Source organism: Leucoraja erinacea, chromosome 14 (assembly GCF_028641065.1).
Source record: "Leucoraja erinacea ecotype New England chromosome 14, Leri_hhj_1, whole genome shotgun sequence".
NCBI classification, from domain to species: Eukaryota; Metazoa; Chordata; class Chondrichthyes; order Rajiformes; family Rajidae; genus Leucoraja; species Leucoraja erinaceus.
The window spans coordinates 43,999,781-44,017,581 of NC_073390.1; the positions used below are offsets into that span (position 1 = coordinate 43,999,781).

At 41.8% G+C, this 17,801-nt stretch overlaps 1 protein-coding gene across 2 annotated transcripts in view; it reads left to right on the top strand.

The window, feature by feature from the left end:
• gmps (guanine monophosphate synthase) overlaps positions 1 to 17,578 on the top strand; it is a 28,899-nt gene extending 11,321 nt beyond the window's left edge. For both annotated transcript variants that reach the window (XM_055646284.1, XM_055646283.1), the window contains exons 4-16: positions 1,836 to 1,933; positions 2,075 to 2,178; positions 3,374 to 3,567; positions 3,681 to 3,846; positions 5,432 to 5,583; positions 5,709 to 5,882; positions 6,250 to 6,355; positions 6,445 to 6,560; positions 7,712 to 7,837; positions 9,210 to 9,325; positions 9,423 to 9,553; positions 10,535 to 10,707; positions 15,296 to 17,578. In XM_055646284.1, the coding sequence (XP_055502259.1) occupies positions 1,836 to 1,933; positions 2,075 to 2,178; positions 3,374 to 3,567; positions 3,681 to 3,846; positions 5,432 to 5,583; positions 5,709 to 5,882; positions 6,250 to 6,355; positions 6,445 to 6,560; positions 7,712 to 7,837; positions 9,210 to 9,325; positions 9,423 to 9,553; positions 10,535 to 10,707; positions 15,296 to 15,397 (1,758 nt within the window). In that variant the 3' untranslated portion in view covers positions 15,398 to 17,578. The remainder of the gene's footprint in view (positions 1 to 1,835; positions 1,934 to 2,074; positions 2,179 to 3,373; positions 3,568 to 3,680; positions 3,847 to 5,431; positions 5,584 to 5,708; positions 5,883 to 6,249; positions 6,356 to 6,444; positions 6,561 to 7,711; positions 7,838 to 9,209; positions 9,326 to 9,422; positions 9,554 to 10,534; positions 10,708 to 15,295) is intronic.
• Positions 17,579 to 17,801: the final 223 nt, after the last annotated feature.

Below are 17,801 nucleotides of genomic sequence, written 5' to 3' on the forward strand. Positions count from 1 at the left end.
TCTCTGGTGATGCTCTGCCAGGCCTGTATTGCAGCCATCTTTACCGTATGCTAGTCCTCTTCAGTTTTCTCTTCAGCATAGAAATTGCATGCTCAATTGCGTTCAGATCGGGTGATTTGAAATCATTGGCTTGCTGTAGAATGAACCGCCGGCCAATGAGTTTTGAGGCATTTGTTTGAACTTGAGCAGATAGGATGTGTCTATGCACTTCAGAATTCATCATGCTACGACCATCAGCAGTAAGAAACATATAAATTAGAAAATAGGTGCAGGAGTAGGCTATTCGGCCCTTCGAGCCTGCACCGCCATTCAATATGATCATGGCTTATCATCCAACTCGGTATCCTGTACCTGCCTTCTCTCCATACCCCCCTGATCCCTTTAGCCACAAGGGCCACATCTAACTCCCTCTTAAATATAGCCAATGAACTGGCCTCAACTACTTTCTGTGGCAGAGAATTCCACAGATTCACCACTCTCTGTGTGAATTTTTTTTTCTCATCTCTGTCCTAAAAAAATTCCCCTTATCCTTAAACTGTGACCCCTTGTTCTGGACTTCCCCAACATCGGGAACAATCTTCTTGCATCTAGCCTGTCGGACCCCTTAAGAATTTTGTAAGTTTCTATAAGATCCCCCTTCAATCTTCTAAATTCCAGCGAGTACCAGCCGAGTCTATCCAGTCTTTCTTCATATGAAAGTCCTACCATCCCAGGAATCGGTTGTGTCATCAATGAAGATAAGTGAGCCAGTACCTTCAGCAGCCATACATGCCCAGGCCATAACACCCCCACCACAGTGTTTCACAGATGAGGTGCTATGCTTTGGATCTTGGGCAGTTCCTTCTCTCATCCATACTTTGCTCTTGCCATCATTCTGATATAAGTTAATCTTTGTCTCATCAGTCCACAAGACCTTTTTTCCAGAACTGTGCTTCCTCTTTTAAGTACTTCTTGGCAAACTGTAACCTTAGCATCGTATTTTTGCGGCTAACCAGTGATTTGCATCTTGCTGTGTAGCCTCAGTATTTCTGTTCATAAAGTCTTCTGCGGACAGTGGTCATTGACAAATCCACACTTGACTCCTGAAGAGTGTTTCTGATCTGTCGGACAGGTGTTTGGAGGTTTTTCTTTATTATAGAGGGAATTCTTCTGTCATCAGCTGTGGAGGTCTTCCTTCGCCTGCCGGTCCATTAATAAGCTCACCAGTGCTCTTTCTTCTTAATGATGTTCCAAACAGTTGATTTTGGTAAGCCTAAGCTTTGACTGATGTCTGTAACAGTTTTATTGTGTTTCTCAGTCTCATAATGGCATCTTTGACTTTCATTGGCACAACTTTGGTCCTCATGTTGATAAACAGCAATTAAAGTTTCCTGTGAAGCCATGTGTCCCAAACATTATGGTGCCCTGAAATATGGGATGGGAGGGGGAGGGGGAGGAGGGAGGAGCTATATATAAACACAGTTGTAATTTCTGCATGGTGCAAAACAAAAAATGTGTAAAAAAAAAAAAAAAAATCAAATCTAACAATGTGCACTTTAACCACATGTGATTTTTTTTTTTCTATTATAAATCTCAAATTGTGGAGTACAGAGACAAATAAATGATTGGTCTTTGTCCCAAACATTAGGGAGGGCACTGTAGGTGTTTAAATTCAAAGTGAAGAACATCACGCATTCATCTATTAATTTGTATTCAACATGGATTCTGTTGTGTGTTATGAAATAGGGCCTCTACTAATATGATCTATTCTTATATTGTCTTCTACATTACAAAAAAAAATGCAATTGCAAATATGTGGGGGACAATTAAAGCATAACAATGTTTTTATTTTACAGATGATGAATAAAGTTTTTGGAGGTACAGTGCACAGAAAGAATATGAGGGAGGATGGTGTGTTTACAATAAATGTAGACAATAGTTGTTCACTATTCAGGTACAGATGGCTTATTTAATTAGGACATGCTTGCAGTTTTAAGATTCAGTTTAAACGAGGTCATGGTTTGAGATTATACAATTTAAATAAATTAACAAAGTTGGTTCGTTTTTGTATACATCGCATCTCTCCTTTCATTAGAGGTCTGCAGAAAGACGAGCTTGTGCTGCTCACTCACGGTGACAGTGTGGATAAAGTGGCAGAAGGCTTCAAAGTGGTTGCGCAATCTGGAAACATTGCAGCAGGTACATTTATGTCACAGTAGAAATCGTTTTTGATCCAGGTTTATCATGTTTATGATTTGATAGACATTGGTTTAGAATGGCCACTTGGCTACATTGCTTTCCCACAGTGATGACTGTGTGTGTGGTGATTTTTATTTAGCTGCTATTGAGGGAGTGCAGCGTAGGTTTACAAGGTTAATTTCCGGGATGGCGGGACTCTCATATGCTGAGAGAATGGAGCTGCTGAACTTGTATACTCTGGAGTTTAGGAGGATTAGAGGGGATCCTATTGAAACATATACGATTATTAAGGGTTTGGACACGCTGGAGGCAGAAAACATGTTCCCGATGTTGGGGGGGAGGGGGGGAGGGGTCCAGAACCAGGGGCCACAGTTTAAGAATAAGGGGCAAGCCATTTAAAACGGAGACGAGGAAACACTTTTTCTCACAGGGAGTTGTGAGTCTGTGGAATTCTCTGCATCAGAGGGCGGTGCAGGCCGGTTCTCTGGATACTTTCAAGAGAGAGCTAGATATGGATCTTAAAGATAGCGGAGTCAGGGGATATGGGGAGTGAACGCAGGATGATCAGCCATGATCACATTGAATGGCGGTGCTGGCTCGAAGGGCTGAATGGCCTACTCCTGCACTGCACCTCTTGTCTATTGTCTATTGTACCCAATTGCAATGAAGCTTTGGAATCGGCTTCTAGAGCCACACAGTGAAGTGACGAGTGCAATGCATTCCAGAGCTCTTGTGGTTGACCTAGTGGACAGCTCCCTATTGACAGGTGATCCCTAAAGTGGTGAGCCTCCACTTTTTAAAAAAAAAGGTAAATCTGAGCATATCCTGACGTAGGGGACATTTTTAACTTTTTCCAGTATAGTACCATAGATTATTTAATACTCCAGACCCAATTGTCCACCATTTGAGGTAATTTCTCAGTGTAGAAGCCTTCTACAGGGGAAGAATCTGAAATCAACTAGGTTTGGGGGAACGTCCAGCTTCCACAATATGTGTAGTTGACCATGCTCATCTATTTGAATATTGTTGTAATTGTCTTGTTTTATGTATAATCAAACAGTTGTTTCCAAACATTTTCAACATATTACTTTTAAAATATTACTTAATTTCATCTTGGCTTGATGTAATTAATTTACAGTAGATTGTATCACATAAAATCATGTTGTAATGGTAATTTTGTTTTAATTTTACATAGCAATAGCAAATGAGACCAAGAAGCTCTACGGTGTACAGTTTCACCCAGAAGTAGATCTGACACAGCATGGCAAAGACATTTTGAAGAATTTCTTGTTTGATATAGCTGGTTGCAGTGGGACATTCACAGTCCAGAATAGAGAAGCGGAATGCATACAAGAAATACAAAGGAAAGTTGGGCATTCCAAAGTTTTGGTAAGCTCCATTAATAGCATAACATATCTACAATGAGGAATGTAATTTACCAGCAAATATTTGCTTCAATAAACTGAGCCTCACCCTTAAGAAAGTGAACTCTTGCTCCACAGGTTTTGCTGAGTGGAGGTGTAGATTCTACTGTGTGCACAGCCTTGTTGAATAAGGCTCTGAAACAAGATCAAGTTATCGCTCTTCACATAGACAATGGTTTCATGCGCAAAAAAGAAAGTCAGTGTGTGGAAGAAGCCTTGAGAAAACTTGGTATTAAAGTCAAAGGTAAAAATCAAAACGGTTTGGACTGATTTAAATGAATAATGTTATTGATCTGTTCAAATTTATGAAAATATCTATCTCGGAACCTTTGAATATGTGTAGTTAATTGTGTAGTACAAGTCCAAACTAGGATGATGTCAATGAAAGTAAATCCTAGTCCTGAGGAGTCATTTGAGATGGTTACACCATTTCCTCTGAAGCAGAGCAGGCTAAGACGTGGGGTGCATGGGTAGGTTAATGATTGAAAGTTCTGAAGGGTTTTGAAGTTGGGAAAGACAGATGCAAAAATAATTGAGTGAAGGGGTTGGAAGATTCCAGGTATCATTTATGGCTGTGGTGGAAATGTCGTAATCCTGCAGTAGAACTCCAGTGGTGTTACAGCTCAGAGGCTCAACATTCTTGCACTGTAGAGAGAAATGTTGAAAGTGTTGACTTTGCCCACTGGAAATCAGGGAAGAGAGGTTGTGGAGAGAGGGGATATGGAAATATAATCACTCAGGATGTGGTACTGAATAAATTGATGTGGTCGCATACTGATGTCTCCAGGACCAGACAGACTTCATCCTTGCCTTGAAAGTAGTGGCTAATGAGATAGTTGATGCAATGGTTTTATCTTTCCAAAATTCCCATTTCTGGGGTTCGATCCAGGAGATTGGAAAGTTGCAAGCATAATTCCTTTCAGTCAAAATCAAAAGGGAGAAACATTTCAGGAAACTAGGCCTGTTGGCTTTACTTCTATTATCAGGGAAAGCGAAAACGCTACTAAACTTTGAGCAGTTAGGAAAATTCAATGTCATCAAGCAGTTGATCTTGTTTTGCAAATGGAAATTTGTCTTGTTTACCTTGGAGTTAATTGAAGAAGTAAAGTGCTCTTGGTAAAAGGAACTGGGAGATATATGGATAGACTTGGGTTTCCAGATGATATTTCATAAGATACCACATCTTGGATGACTTGAAAAATAAAAGCTTGGTTAGGTGGCAATTGTCGCCGATAGAAAACTGGATGGCGCGAGGGAAGCGGATTAAGTATAAATCTGTTTGGTAATTTGTACCGAGTGAAGTATCACTATGGCATCAACTACTTGCGATTAATTTATATAACTTGTATAAAGGCATAAGATTGCTAAATTAGTTGATGAGCCAAGCATAAGCAGGATATAGGGTTCTGCAGAGATTATCGGGAGGTTACAAAGAAGCATATATACCCAAAGTGAGCATAAGAACTGGTAATTTAAGCTTTTACCCATTATATTAGTTCACTAAATAAAAGTTTGAAGCAATCTCTTTTGGGCAAAAATGTTTTCTTTGTATAGCAAATGTAATTAAATGCATTTTGCTTTTGCATTTTGTATTCAATTTGCATTTTGTATTCAATTTTAAATTGAATTTAAAGAATACAATTCAGTTTAGTTTAGAGATACAGCGTGGTAACAGGCCCTTCGGCCCAACGGATCTGCACCGATCAGCGATCCCTGCACACTAGCACTAGCCTACACCGCTGGGGACAACTTACACTTGTACCGAGCCAATTAATCTACAAACCTGTACGCCTTTATTCTGCAGAGTAATAATATATTTAAACTTTCAGTGATTAATGCAGCGCATGCATTCTACAACGGGACAACAACTCTTCCAATTTCAGAAGAAGACAGAACTCCAAGGAAGAGAATAAGCAAAACTCTAAATATGACAACAAATCCAGAAGAGAAAAGAAAAATAATAGGAGATACTTTTGTGAAGGTACTTTTGAATGTACCCTATAATAGTAATTAAACCAATGTTGGTGCACTCAAAATTACAGCTGATAATTTAAAATTGTGTGAAGCATGTTAAGTACCAATTCTTTTTTGAAATCGTTTTTGTAGGTGGCGAATGAAGTAATTGGGGAAATGAATCTAAAACCTGAAGAAGTCTTTCTTGCGCAAGGTACTTTAAGGCCAGATTTAATTGAAAGTGCATCCGTAGAGGCAAGCGGGAAAGCGGACGTCATCAAAACTCATCATAATGATACAGAATTAATACGAGAATTGAGAGAAGAGGTCAGTAGAATTTTGTCAGCTTTGTTTCTTGAATTAAAAAAAATACTGAACTATCTCTGCATGTTTGTTTTCTGTGATTCAAACTTGCATCCAAAGTTTAAATTAGTTGATCCTTTATTCTTAGGTTTTCCCTCGTCCTTTGGCTACAGATTTTGTGGTGATTTTGTAGCTTAGTCATACAGCATGAAAACTGGCACTTCGGCCCACCTTGTCCTTTCCGATCAAGATGCCCGGTGACTATGTTATAGTCAGCCGTGTTCTAGCATTAAGCAATTGCATACATGTGTTTATGTTTGTTAATTTAGTTTTCAACTACATTTCATAGTTTGACTACATGCTCAATGTGTATATATATATATTGTTGCAGGGCAAAGTCATAGAGCCACTAAAAGATTTTCACAAAGATGAAGTCAGGGCATTGGGCCGCGAACTGGGTCTTCCTGAAGATCTTGTTTCAAGGCACCCTTTTCCAGGTAAATTAAGTACAGTCCTGTCCTGTCCTGCCTTTATGTAGTCCCTTTATAGTATTTTAAGTAATTTTTGACTGAATTTTCTTTTAAAGGCCCCGGTCTTGCTATTAGAATAATCTGTGCTGATGAGCCTTATATTTGCAAGGACTTTGCAGAAACCAACAACATTCTGAAAATCTTAGCTGATTTCTCTGCCAGTGTGAAAAAGGTAAACATCAATTTCTTTCCCTTTACTTTTACTGCAATCGAGATTACTAAACCATTAATTTAGCTAACTTGATCCAACTGATTTCAATGTGTAGAGGGGATGTTTACAGAGCTGATGTTCTGTATATTTTTACTAGTGAAGATGTCTTGTGCGGTGCAAAGGTTCTAGCAGATTATAGTATTTGTAATGTCACATGTCACCTGCAACTTGCCTTAATTTCCTGAATTTTTTACGTCATAATTACGAGAAAATCTATGCCAGTTTTAAAAGTGTGGATGTATTTATCTGTGAACACTGATTTAACACTGAGGATGGTCGCTGGCTAATAAAGTTGTTGAAGCATTTGTGTTACTTCGTTCAGCGAGAGAATGTAAATGAAATGGCTAATCGGACTTTTAATAATTGGTTACTATTTGGATGGATTATTATGGATACTGCTGAGAACACAGTTTAGAATAATAAAGTTCCTTGGGTTGCAGTTTACCAGACTATTACTGGGGTAAAGGATTTTTGTTCTGCAAAGGAGCGAGAAATGTGTAAGTGTTATCTGTGAAAAACACATTAACAAGTGACTTAATAGATGATGATGTGTAAGAAGGAACTGCAGATGATGGAAAATCGAAGGTAGACAAAAATGCTGGAGAAACTCAGCGGGTGAGAAATGATGATTTCAGATGGAGGTGTTTCAATAAAAAGGAGAAACTATTTCCTTCGGTGCTTAGGTCAAAAACTTGTGGGTGGTGGCACAATTGCTCTTTGACAGAGAAAATAAATACAACAGACCTGGAATCATTATTTAACTTCATTTACTGTAGAATTGTTTCTCTGGTTTACCTGTATATTGTATGTTCAAAAATCTGTATATTATATGTACAAAAAACTACAGGTATATGTTAGTGTGCTGGTTTGTTAGTGGTCCAATATTCAGAGAAGTGGGAAAGATGAGATGGGTGGAAGATTTAACTTCTGGAATTCAAATCTGCTCTTAATTGGCCAAGCAGATCAATCAATTTGGGGATATTCAGGATAACCAGTCATACCCACACCCTTTGAATACATTTCCTGCAAACTTTACACTTGTTTTGAGCACACAATGTTCTTACAGAAACTAATGCAAAAATCTTATGCAGTAATGATATGTTCTTGTGCAGCCACACACTTTACTTCAAAGGGTCAAATCCTGCATGAGTGATGAAGAACAAGAAAAACTGTTACAAATTACAAGCCTGCATTCACTAAATGCTTTTTTGATGCCCATTAAAACAGTAGGAGTACAGGTTAGTAAAGTTCTAAAGTTTTTTGTATCTGTGTATGGTACATCTGATCTATTTACATAGCATGCAAAACAAAGCTTTTTCACCGTACCTTGGTACATGTGTCAATAATAAACCTAGACCGACTAAATTTACAAACATATTTTAAAGTCTTATTTTTTTTAATGTGAAGTTTGAGTAAAATGCAATTGTTTCACCAGATGTATTCTGAAAGTAGAAATAGTTGGTAATTGATTTTAATGTGCCATTAGTTTAAAAGAATATAATCCATGTGTACAGTGCATAATTTAAATGCTGAGACTTGCACACTTAACTAATATAGGTTCAGTCAGTAGAAATATAATCTGTATATCAAATAAAAATAAGAAAATTTGAGGGCGGCACGGTGGCGCAGCAGTAGCTTTGCTGCCTTACCGTGCCAGAGACCCGGGTTCAATCCTGACTGCGGATGCTGTCGGTATGGAGTTTGAATGTTCTCCCTGTGACCTGCGTGGGTTTTCTCTGGGTGTCCTGGTTTCCTCCCACACTCCACAGACGTACATGTTTGTAGGTTAATTTGCTCCTGTCAAACTAAATTGTCCCTAGTGTGTGTAGGATAGTGCTAGTATGCGGGGATCGCTGGTCGGCGCGGACTCGGTGGGCCGAAAGGCCTGTTTCCGCGCTGTATCTGTATCTAAATTAAATGCAAATTGGTTGGCGTTTGCTGGTATGCGATCCATATCAGTCTGTAAGTGCATGTATTAGTTTGTGAGCCAAGTGAATGAAGGGTTTGGCCTTTCCTAATATCAAAAGGACCAGTTTGTCTCCTGGGTGCAGGTTGGTTCTTCCCCCCCCCCCCCCCCCTCCCCCTCCAAACCACCCAGATCAGAATGGACGTCCTTCTTAGCCACATTTGTGGCTTTCATGAATTGCATAAGTAGTCCTGGTATAAACCGATAGGTGCAGTACTAAGAAACCTCGTGTTATAGAATATTGCTTTGGAAAAATAGTAGTATCAATATGGGTAAAAGGCAAATTTCAAACTCACTTACATTTATTTTCCCCCAACAGGATTTTTTTAGGTTTTTATAATAGCCGTAAGTCATTCATTCATGTTTATATTTTTTACAGCAAACTGAAAATACCAAAGGCTGTATGTTACATGGTTTAATAGTATCACTGTACAAGTGTCAATAGAAGTAATTGTTTATCACTTTATCACATGGCCATGTACAGTGAGCATAAGCGCTGTGTTCTTGAGAATTGGTGGCAAGGGGTGCTTCTATAGAAACTTTTTTTTCCCTTGTCTTTTTGACCATGGCAGTTTTTTTACTGCTTGTCTATTTCCAAAGTAACTTTGAAGCAGTTCTCTAATTCTCTGAACATTGTCTTGCAGGGCGACTGCCGATCATATAGCTATGTTTGCGGAATATCAAGCAAGGATGCACCACATTGGGATTCCCTCATGTTCTTGGTCCGACTTATTCCACGAATATGTCATAATATTAACAGGTTTGTTTTTGTTTATTGTAATAAATATGAAATGAAAATTAGATCTCATCAAGGTTGTTTGTTGTTATGGATTTATTCTGCTACTGTTGTGTTTCAGAGTCGTGTACATTTTTGGACCACAGATCCGAGAACCCATTATAGATGTAACACCAACTTTTCTAACTACTGGAGTGCTGAGCACACTCCGGCAGGCTGACTTTGAGGCTCACAACATTCTTAGGGAGTCTGGTAAGAATGAACCTATTGGGTATTCTTAAGTTTTGTCTGTGAGATTTCTTAGGATGAGATGACAACATTTTTCTTTCTATTGCATTCAAATTGGTCTACGTTTGCTTTTGAGCAGTTTAGTATGTAGGGAATAGTTGGGCACATGAAATATGTTGTAATATGTTAAAATATAGGTAGGAAGCACAGATATTGTAACCTGCAATCATGTGTTGGAGGCCTAAAAGCTGTGCTGGCAGGGGTAAGGGAATCTCCTGGTGGATAGAAGTGTTAAATTGGAGATAAAAGATACAGTTTCACCCATTCCTTCTATCCAAAGATGCTGCCTATCCCACTGAGTGACTCCAGCATCTGCAGTTCCCTTCTACAGAATAAATTTTGAGTAGTGCTAAGTTGATTTTAAGTTTCCACGCATCAGGGGGAAAGAAGCAGGATGTTGTAAAATAATTATTAATGTTTTTTAATCTACATAGACTGGATCAGTAAAATGAGATGAATGTGTGAAGATGAATTCAGGGAGTAAATGAGAAGCTTTTCTAGATCAACATGTTGAGGTCCCATTGAAAGAATACACCATTTAAAATCTAATACTGTTGAATGGTGGTGTTAAAAGCCTGAGAGATATGGGGCCTTGAGGGAAGAAAGATCATGATAAAGAATTTTATTAAAAAAATAAAATTTGATGATTTGGATGAGGAGATCAGGTATAATATATCCAGATTTGATGATGATAAGCATGATGATGGTGTGATATGCGGAGAAGCTTTGGGAACTTGGATTAAATGAATCATCAAGAACTGGCAGATGGTTCAACGTGGAGTAAATACAAGGTGCTGAGAGGGATGGTTTTGCTTTTATTAACTTGGTTTCTACTTTGAACAATAGATAATTAATTGAGTACCTATTACTTAAATACCTTTATCTGCAATTCATCTAACCCTGAATCGGCTGTGACACATATCTAATCATATTGATGTTTTGTAGGTTTCTCTGGGAAAATTAGTCAGATGCCAATTATTTTAACTCCGTTGCATTTTGATCGTGACCCACTGCAAAAGCAACCATCTTGCCAGAGATCTGTAGTTATTCGAACCTTCATTACAAGTGATTTCATGACTGGCATCCCAGCAACTCCTGGTAACCACATTCCTGAAGAGGTGAGATTTGTATTTTGTTTAGATGCACATTGTCTCTGGTGTTCTCCAGCCTTGACTCAGAAATATTATTGAATGTAAGTATTTTCATTCTCATTTGATACTGAAATTAACATGGCATTTAAGTATATTTGGACAGTAAATTATGTGTTCTCGTTTTTTTTCCCTCCTGAAATTCCATTATCCTTTTTGGTGAACCCAAGTTGGCGACCAAATTGTTTTTGAAATACCTGTTCAAATGTTAAACGAGACAGTCAGTGCAATTTTCAACCATGCAAATCATACTAGCAGGGTGCTCTAGTTTCTACCATAATCACCTAGTTGGTGACTTATTTCTGAAAGGACTGGCTATATTCTCTTCAGGCTCAACATAAGGAGCCGTTTTCAGATTCAGATTCAATTTTAATTGTCATTGTCAGTGTACAGTACAGAGACAATGAAATGCATTTAGCATCTCCCTGGAAGAGCGACATAGAAAATGATTTGAATAAATAATAATAAGTGTCCGGGGGGGGGTGGTGATTGGCAGTCACCGAGGTACGTTGTTGAGTAGAGTGACAGCCGCCGGGAAGAAGCTGTTCCTCGACCTGCTGGTTCGGCAACGGAGAGACCTGTAGCTCCTCCGGGATGGTAGGAGGTTAAACAGTCCATGGTTGGGGTGAGAGCAGTCCTTGGCGATGCTGAGCGCCCTCCGCAGACAACGCTTGCTTTGGACAGACTCAATGGAGGGGAGCGAGGAACCGGTGATGCGTTGGGCAATTTTCACCACCCTCTGCAATGCCTTCCGGTCGGAGACAGAGCAGTTGCCATACCATACTGTGATGCAGTTGGTAAGGATGCTCTCGATGGTGCAGCGGTAGAAGTTCACCAGGATCTGAGGAGACAGATGGACCTTCTTCAGTCTCCTCAGGAAGAAGAGACGCTGGTGAGCCTTCTTGATCAGAGTTGAGGTATTGTGGGTCCAAGAGAGGTCATCAGAGATGTTGACTCCCAGGAACCTGAAGCTAGAAACACGTTCCACCTTCGTCCCGTTAATGTGGATGGGGGTGTGCGTGCCGCATCTGGACTTCCTGAAGTCTACAATGAGCTCCTTGGTCTTCTTGGAGTTAAGGGCCAGGTTGTTGTCAGCGCACCATGCTGCTAAGTGCTGGACCTCCTCCCTGTAGGCCGACTCATCGTTGTTGCTGAGGAGGCCAATCACCGTTGTATCATCTGCATACTTGATGATGGTGTTAGTACCATGTACAGGTGTGCAGTCGTAGGTGAAGAGGGAGTAGAGGAGGGGGCTCAGCACACAGCCCTGTGGAACGCCGGTGTTCAGGGTGAGGGTTGAAGAGGTGTGCTTGTCTAACCTAACAGACTGGGGTCTGTTGGTTAGAAAGTCCAGTATCCAGTTGCAGAGGGAGGGGTCGATGCCCAGGTTACCGAGTTTGGTGATCAGTTTTGATGGTATAATGGTGTTGAATGCTGAGCTGTAATCGATGAACAGCATTCTTACGTAAGTGTCTCTGTTGTCGAGGTGGGAGAGGGCGGAGTGAAGTGCCGTTGAGATGGCATCCTCCGTACTCCTGTTCTTGCGGTAGGCAAACTGATAGGGATCCAGTGTGGGGGGTAGGCAGCTTTTGAGGTGTGCCAGGACCAGCCTCTCGAAGCACTTGGTGATGATGGGGGTAAGTGCAACTGGGCGGAAGTCGTTAAGGCTTGCTGCAGTGGAGTGTTTTGGCACTGGCACGATGGAGGTGGTTTTAAGGCAAGTGGGGACAACTGCTTGGGCAAGTGACAGGTTGAAGATGTCAGTCCAGACGTCTGTCAGCTGCGCAGCACAGACCCTGAGCACGCGCCCGGGGATGCCGTCAGGGCCAGCAGCTTTACGTGCATTAGTCCTACTCAGTGCCACGTGTACGTCGTAGGGGGGTGAGTGTGAGGGGTTGGTGATTGGCAGGTAGCACAGCCTTGATGGCTGTCTCTAGATTGTCCCTGTCGAAGCGGCCATAGAAGTGATTAAGCTCCTCAATGAAGGAGGCGTCGCTGGATGTGGGGGTGATGTTGGAGGGTCTGTAGTCCGTGCGTCGCATGCGTCGGTGGTCGGAGTTGTTGTTGAAGTGCTCCTCGATCCTGAGCTTATGGCAGTGCTTGGCCTTCCTGATGCCCCTCTTCAGGTTAGCCCTGGATGAACTGTAGGCTCGAGCATCGCCTGACCTGAAAGCGGTGTCCCGTGCTTTCAGCAGTAGCCTGACCTCGCTGTTCATCCATGGCTTCTGATTCGGGAATATGGTCACCTGTTTGAGGGAGGTGACACTATTGATGGTGGAGTTTATAAAGTCCAGAACAGAGGATGTGTAGGAATCAATGTCCGTGTGGGAGTCGAGGGTGGCCTGGGCTGCAAACGTCTTCCAGTCAGTGTTTCCAAAACACTGCTGAAGTGTGAAGACCGCTTCCCCTGACCAGACTTTAACTGTCCTCACAGTTGGTTTAACCCTTCTGATGAGTGGGGAGTACTTAGGGAGCAGGAACAATGAGACGTGATCAGACTGACCAAGGTGGGGAGGGGGATGGCTTTGTAAGCTTCAGCCATATTGGTGTAGTCTTTGTCCAGTGTCTTGTCTACTCTAGTGGGGAAGGAGACATGTTGGTGGAATTTGGGGAGTACAGTCTTCAGGTTGGAGTGATTGAAGTCACCCGCAACAATGAAGGCTGCCTCGGGGTTGTGCGTCTGTTGATTGCTAATGGCAGCATGCCGCTCTTTCATTGCAAGCTTGGCATTAGCATCAGGAGGGATATAGGCTGCAGTCACAACAATGGAGGTGAACTCTCTGGGCAGATAGAATGGTCTGCATCTAACCAAGAGGAACTCAAGGTTAGCTGAGTAGTGACTCTCGATGATGGTGGAGTCCGTGCACCGTGCTTTATTTACATAAATGCACAGGCCCCCACCTCTGGTCTTACCGGAGTCTGATGTCCTGTCCGCTCGGAGTAAATGACGCCCCGATAGCTGGATGGCGCTGTCAGGAACGTCAAGTTTCCGTGAAGATCAGGATGTTGCAGTCCTTGATCCGGTTGTGGGAGGTGATCCTTAGCCGGAGTTCATCCATTTTGTTTGCCAGTGAGCGCACGTTGGCGAGGAAAAGGCTAGGAATCGCTGCCCTGTGTGGGGCTAGCTCTAACCTGGCCTTTAACCCACCTCTGCGTCCCCGGCGGTGTTTTCGTACGCGTCGCCGTCTGTTGGTGCTTCTGGTGGGCCGAGCTGGCTTGGTGCTCGCTGGTGTTCTGTTGCTCCGCATCTGCGTTACTCCGCAGGCGGTCTTCAGCCCCGCGGCTCTGCTGATGGTCTCCAGCCCTGGGGCTTACCTGGCGTTCTCCAGCCCAGTGGGTCAGGTGGCGGTCTCCAGCTGCGAGGGTCAGGTGAGCTCCACGGGTCGGGTGGCGTTCTCCAGCTCCACGGGTCGGGTGGCGTTCTCCAGCTCCACGGGTCAAGTGAGCTCCACGGGTCGGGTGGCGTTCTCCAGCTCCGGGGCTCACCTGGCGTTCTCCAGCTCCGCGGGCCGGTTGGGCTCCGCGGGTCGGGTGAGGCCGAGGTTCGGGTGAGGGTCGCGGGTCGGGTGGGGCTCCGTGGGTCGGTGAGGGCCGAGGTTCGGTCGGAGGGTCGCGGGTCGGTTGGGCTCCGTGGGTCGGGTGAGGGCCGAGGTTCGGGTGAGGGTCGCGGGTCGGTTGGGCTCCGTGGGTCGGGTGAGGGCCGAGGTTCGGGTGAGGGCCGAGGGTCGGGTGAGGGTCGCGGGTCGGTTGGGCTCCGCGGGTCGGGTGAGGGCCGAGGGTCGGGTGAGGACCGAGGGTCGGGTGAGGGGCCGAGGGTCGGTTGGGCTCCGCGGGTCGGATGGCGGTCTCCAACCCCGCGACTCACCTGGCGGTCTCCAGTCGGGTGCTCTGTTGCTCTGATGAGCTCAGACGGAAGAGGGAGATCGCCTAGAAAGTTGTTGCAGCCGCAGGAACCGAAGTCCAGAAGTTCCTGTCGGCTGTACGAGATGGATACAAGACTGCTCCGAGTGAGCAGCCTTGAAGCAGGTAAGGGGATCATCGCTATTTTTCCTATTCTAGGGAGACACAGGGCGTCGCGGTGTCCCCGCGCCGCCGCCTTTTTTTTTTTAAACCATTCCTCAGCTACCTTGACAAATGATCAGTATAGACACGGTATTTATGACATGATAGCTTGTTCTAGTAAGGCATTTGAGATTTTTACCTGCATCATAAAATGCTTCAATGCTGTATAATGGGCGGCACAGTGGTGCAGCTGCTCGAGCTACTGCCAACACTGCCAGAGACCTGGATTTGATCCTGACCTTGGGTGCTGTCAGTGTGGAATCTGCACGTTCTCCCTGAGACCGCGTGGGTTTCCTCCCACAGCCCAAAGACGTGAGGATTTGTGGGTTAATTGCCGTGTGTAAATTATCCCTAGTGTACAAGGAGTGAATGTGAAAATGGGATAACAGAACTACTATGAGCGGGTGATCTACTATGAACGGTTGTTTCCATGTTGTATCTATAGACTGAAGTTTAGATGAAAGTACATATTAATAAAGCTTTTTGTAAATGCCAGGTTATTTCTAAAATGGTGAGAGAAATCAAGAAGATCCCTGGAATCTCCCGTGTGATGTATGACATGACCTCAAAGCCACCTGGAACCACAGAATGGGAGTGAAGGCAATCATTTTGTTCTCTGGAAACATTCCCGATGTTAGTATGGTGAAAGTGTAAATGGAGCTGCTACGTTGCACCTTTTTTTGTTGTGTCTAACCCCACCCATCCCTGGAGCCTGGTGTGTAATTCAGTGCTTGGCAAGGACACACTTTAATGGGCTAAGGATATGTATGGGTGAATGAATTTGGCATCAGGTTGTCCCAGTAAAATGATTCAGCTTTTGCTGATGTATTTTGATGTCCTCTAATTAGTTTTTTTGTATATCCTGAAATGAAGTTCGTTTACAGTACATTTACTTAAGCCATTGCCACTGTATCATTGCAAAGCTTGTTTCCTGCTGTGACCAATTTTCTTTTTGATCAGAAATGTTAAGTATTTTGCCAAATAATAGATTGTATTGAATTGTATGGATAAGGTTAAGTGTATTCCAGTCTATATAAAATTCTTGATGGTTTATAATTGCATTTTTCGAGATTTACAAGTTATTGACTGTTTGGCCTTTTCACTATAAACTTGGAAATGGCTAAAAGGAATGCACTTATGGTTTTAATGGGCAATTGAACTTTTGGAGTATTTTATTTTTTGCCAAAAATCTTGATAATTTTTGGATGGGTATTAACAGCTAATTTTATTGTACTGTACATATTTCCTAATTTGGGTGAACAAATTTTATTTGATGTATAAGAGGATTAGCATTTTCCAACAGCAGCCTTTTTAATGTATCATTTGACAATTTTGTATCTATTTTATGAACTGACTATTTCATTCCGTGAAATAGTTTCAATTTGATACCTATCTTGATAAGTTTACCAACATAATACGTACGCTAGTTGTCTGTTGCCTTAATTTGATCACTTGCATATCCCATGGTCAGAAATTGTAATTTATAAATGTAAACTTTGTCAAACTAATAAATTCATAAGATGAAGTTCCGAAACTTCCACACAACTGTATCTGTGTTAATAGCACAATGTAAAGGATTTCTTGTTTTGAGTTTGCTATGGAAGCTTTCATGAAAATCTAGTCTGTTTGGCAGAAGTTCAGTTGTCTCATATCCATAAAAACGCTGTTCAATTTGTTAAAACCAGAATTTTTAAGTTTAAAGAACTGTCTACCTTGCTATTTTTATGCATTACTTAATCTAGATTTCATTTATGCATGCTTGAAAGTTAATATTTTAACCCATCTAAAAAATGGAAGTATAATGAAATGTGACTTTTAAACCCTTTGCAGCTACGGAACAGACTTATAGGTGGATTGTATAAACTGTTGCTTTATAATTCAGCTGTTTGGAAAAAGCAAAACTAGCACCAAAGACTTTATTTGAGGTATTTTTCTCTTCATTTCAATTAATAGAGACTAGAAGCACTTGTATGGCATAGTTAAAAAAAGCACTGATTTCATGCCAAATCTGACTCCTTATTTTAATGTCTGAACAATATACATGGCTAAGACTGCTGTTTTATAACAGCTAGGTTATTCATCATGCTTCAGGTGTAGCAGTCAGTTTTATTCTGGGGGGAGGGCGGGAGAATCATGATTTCTAATGTGATCGGGAAAGATTCTTCAGCTAAAAAGGTCTCCATTTTTTTCTGTTACAGTTCCTTTAAAAGGAAATGCCTGAATCACAGCATTTAGGTCAATACTCCAATCTTTTTTTTTCCCCACATTGGTTAAAATCAACTTTTATAGTAGGTGCAAATCGAGAATTTTATATTCAAGCTGTATGTAACCAACATTGAGGGAAATGTGAGTTCAAGTGCGTGAACTTTGCCATTAAAAAAGACTGACCAGTAGTTTTCTTCTGAGATCTCCACCTTGTATCATAAAATTAAGCAAACTGCCTTTTCAAGAACCAGACAGGCATGAAGCAAGAAAAAGGGTATTTTTGACATGCAAGTCAAAGGCATGTATCCTTTTGCAATCTTGCTGGAAATGAGATCTATTGGTCAACATGCAAATAACTTAAGTGACTTATGTCAGTGTATAAATATATATATAGGTGCTGCTGTAAACTATTTTCTTAGTAATTCATTTTATTGCATGCGTATTTCCTATCTACAGATTCTGTTTGTTGCGTCTCAATAAAGTATAGTATTAAATTGCTCTGTCTTTTCCGTGTAAACTTCAAACTGGATGGACTATCGTTTGATCAATAAAATTCCAACCCGTTCAGAAACTATTTCCCCATATAGCTCTTTATTGCTATCATTGTCTTCATTTCTATATTTGAGGTCCACTTTTGGTTTTGCACGCTTCTGCAAACTCACTGTATATTTGTCCCTTAGTATCATTTCTACTAGTTGCAGTCATGGTGTAGTTGCTGTAGAGTACTGTGCCATAATTGTTTTAAAATTGTAAATGGATAGCATCTGTCTTTGATCATTACAGGAGGTTGAATGGCG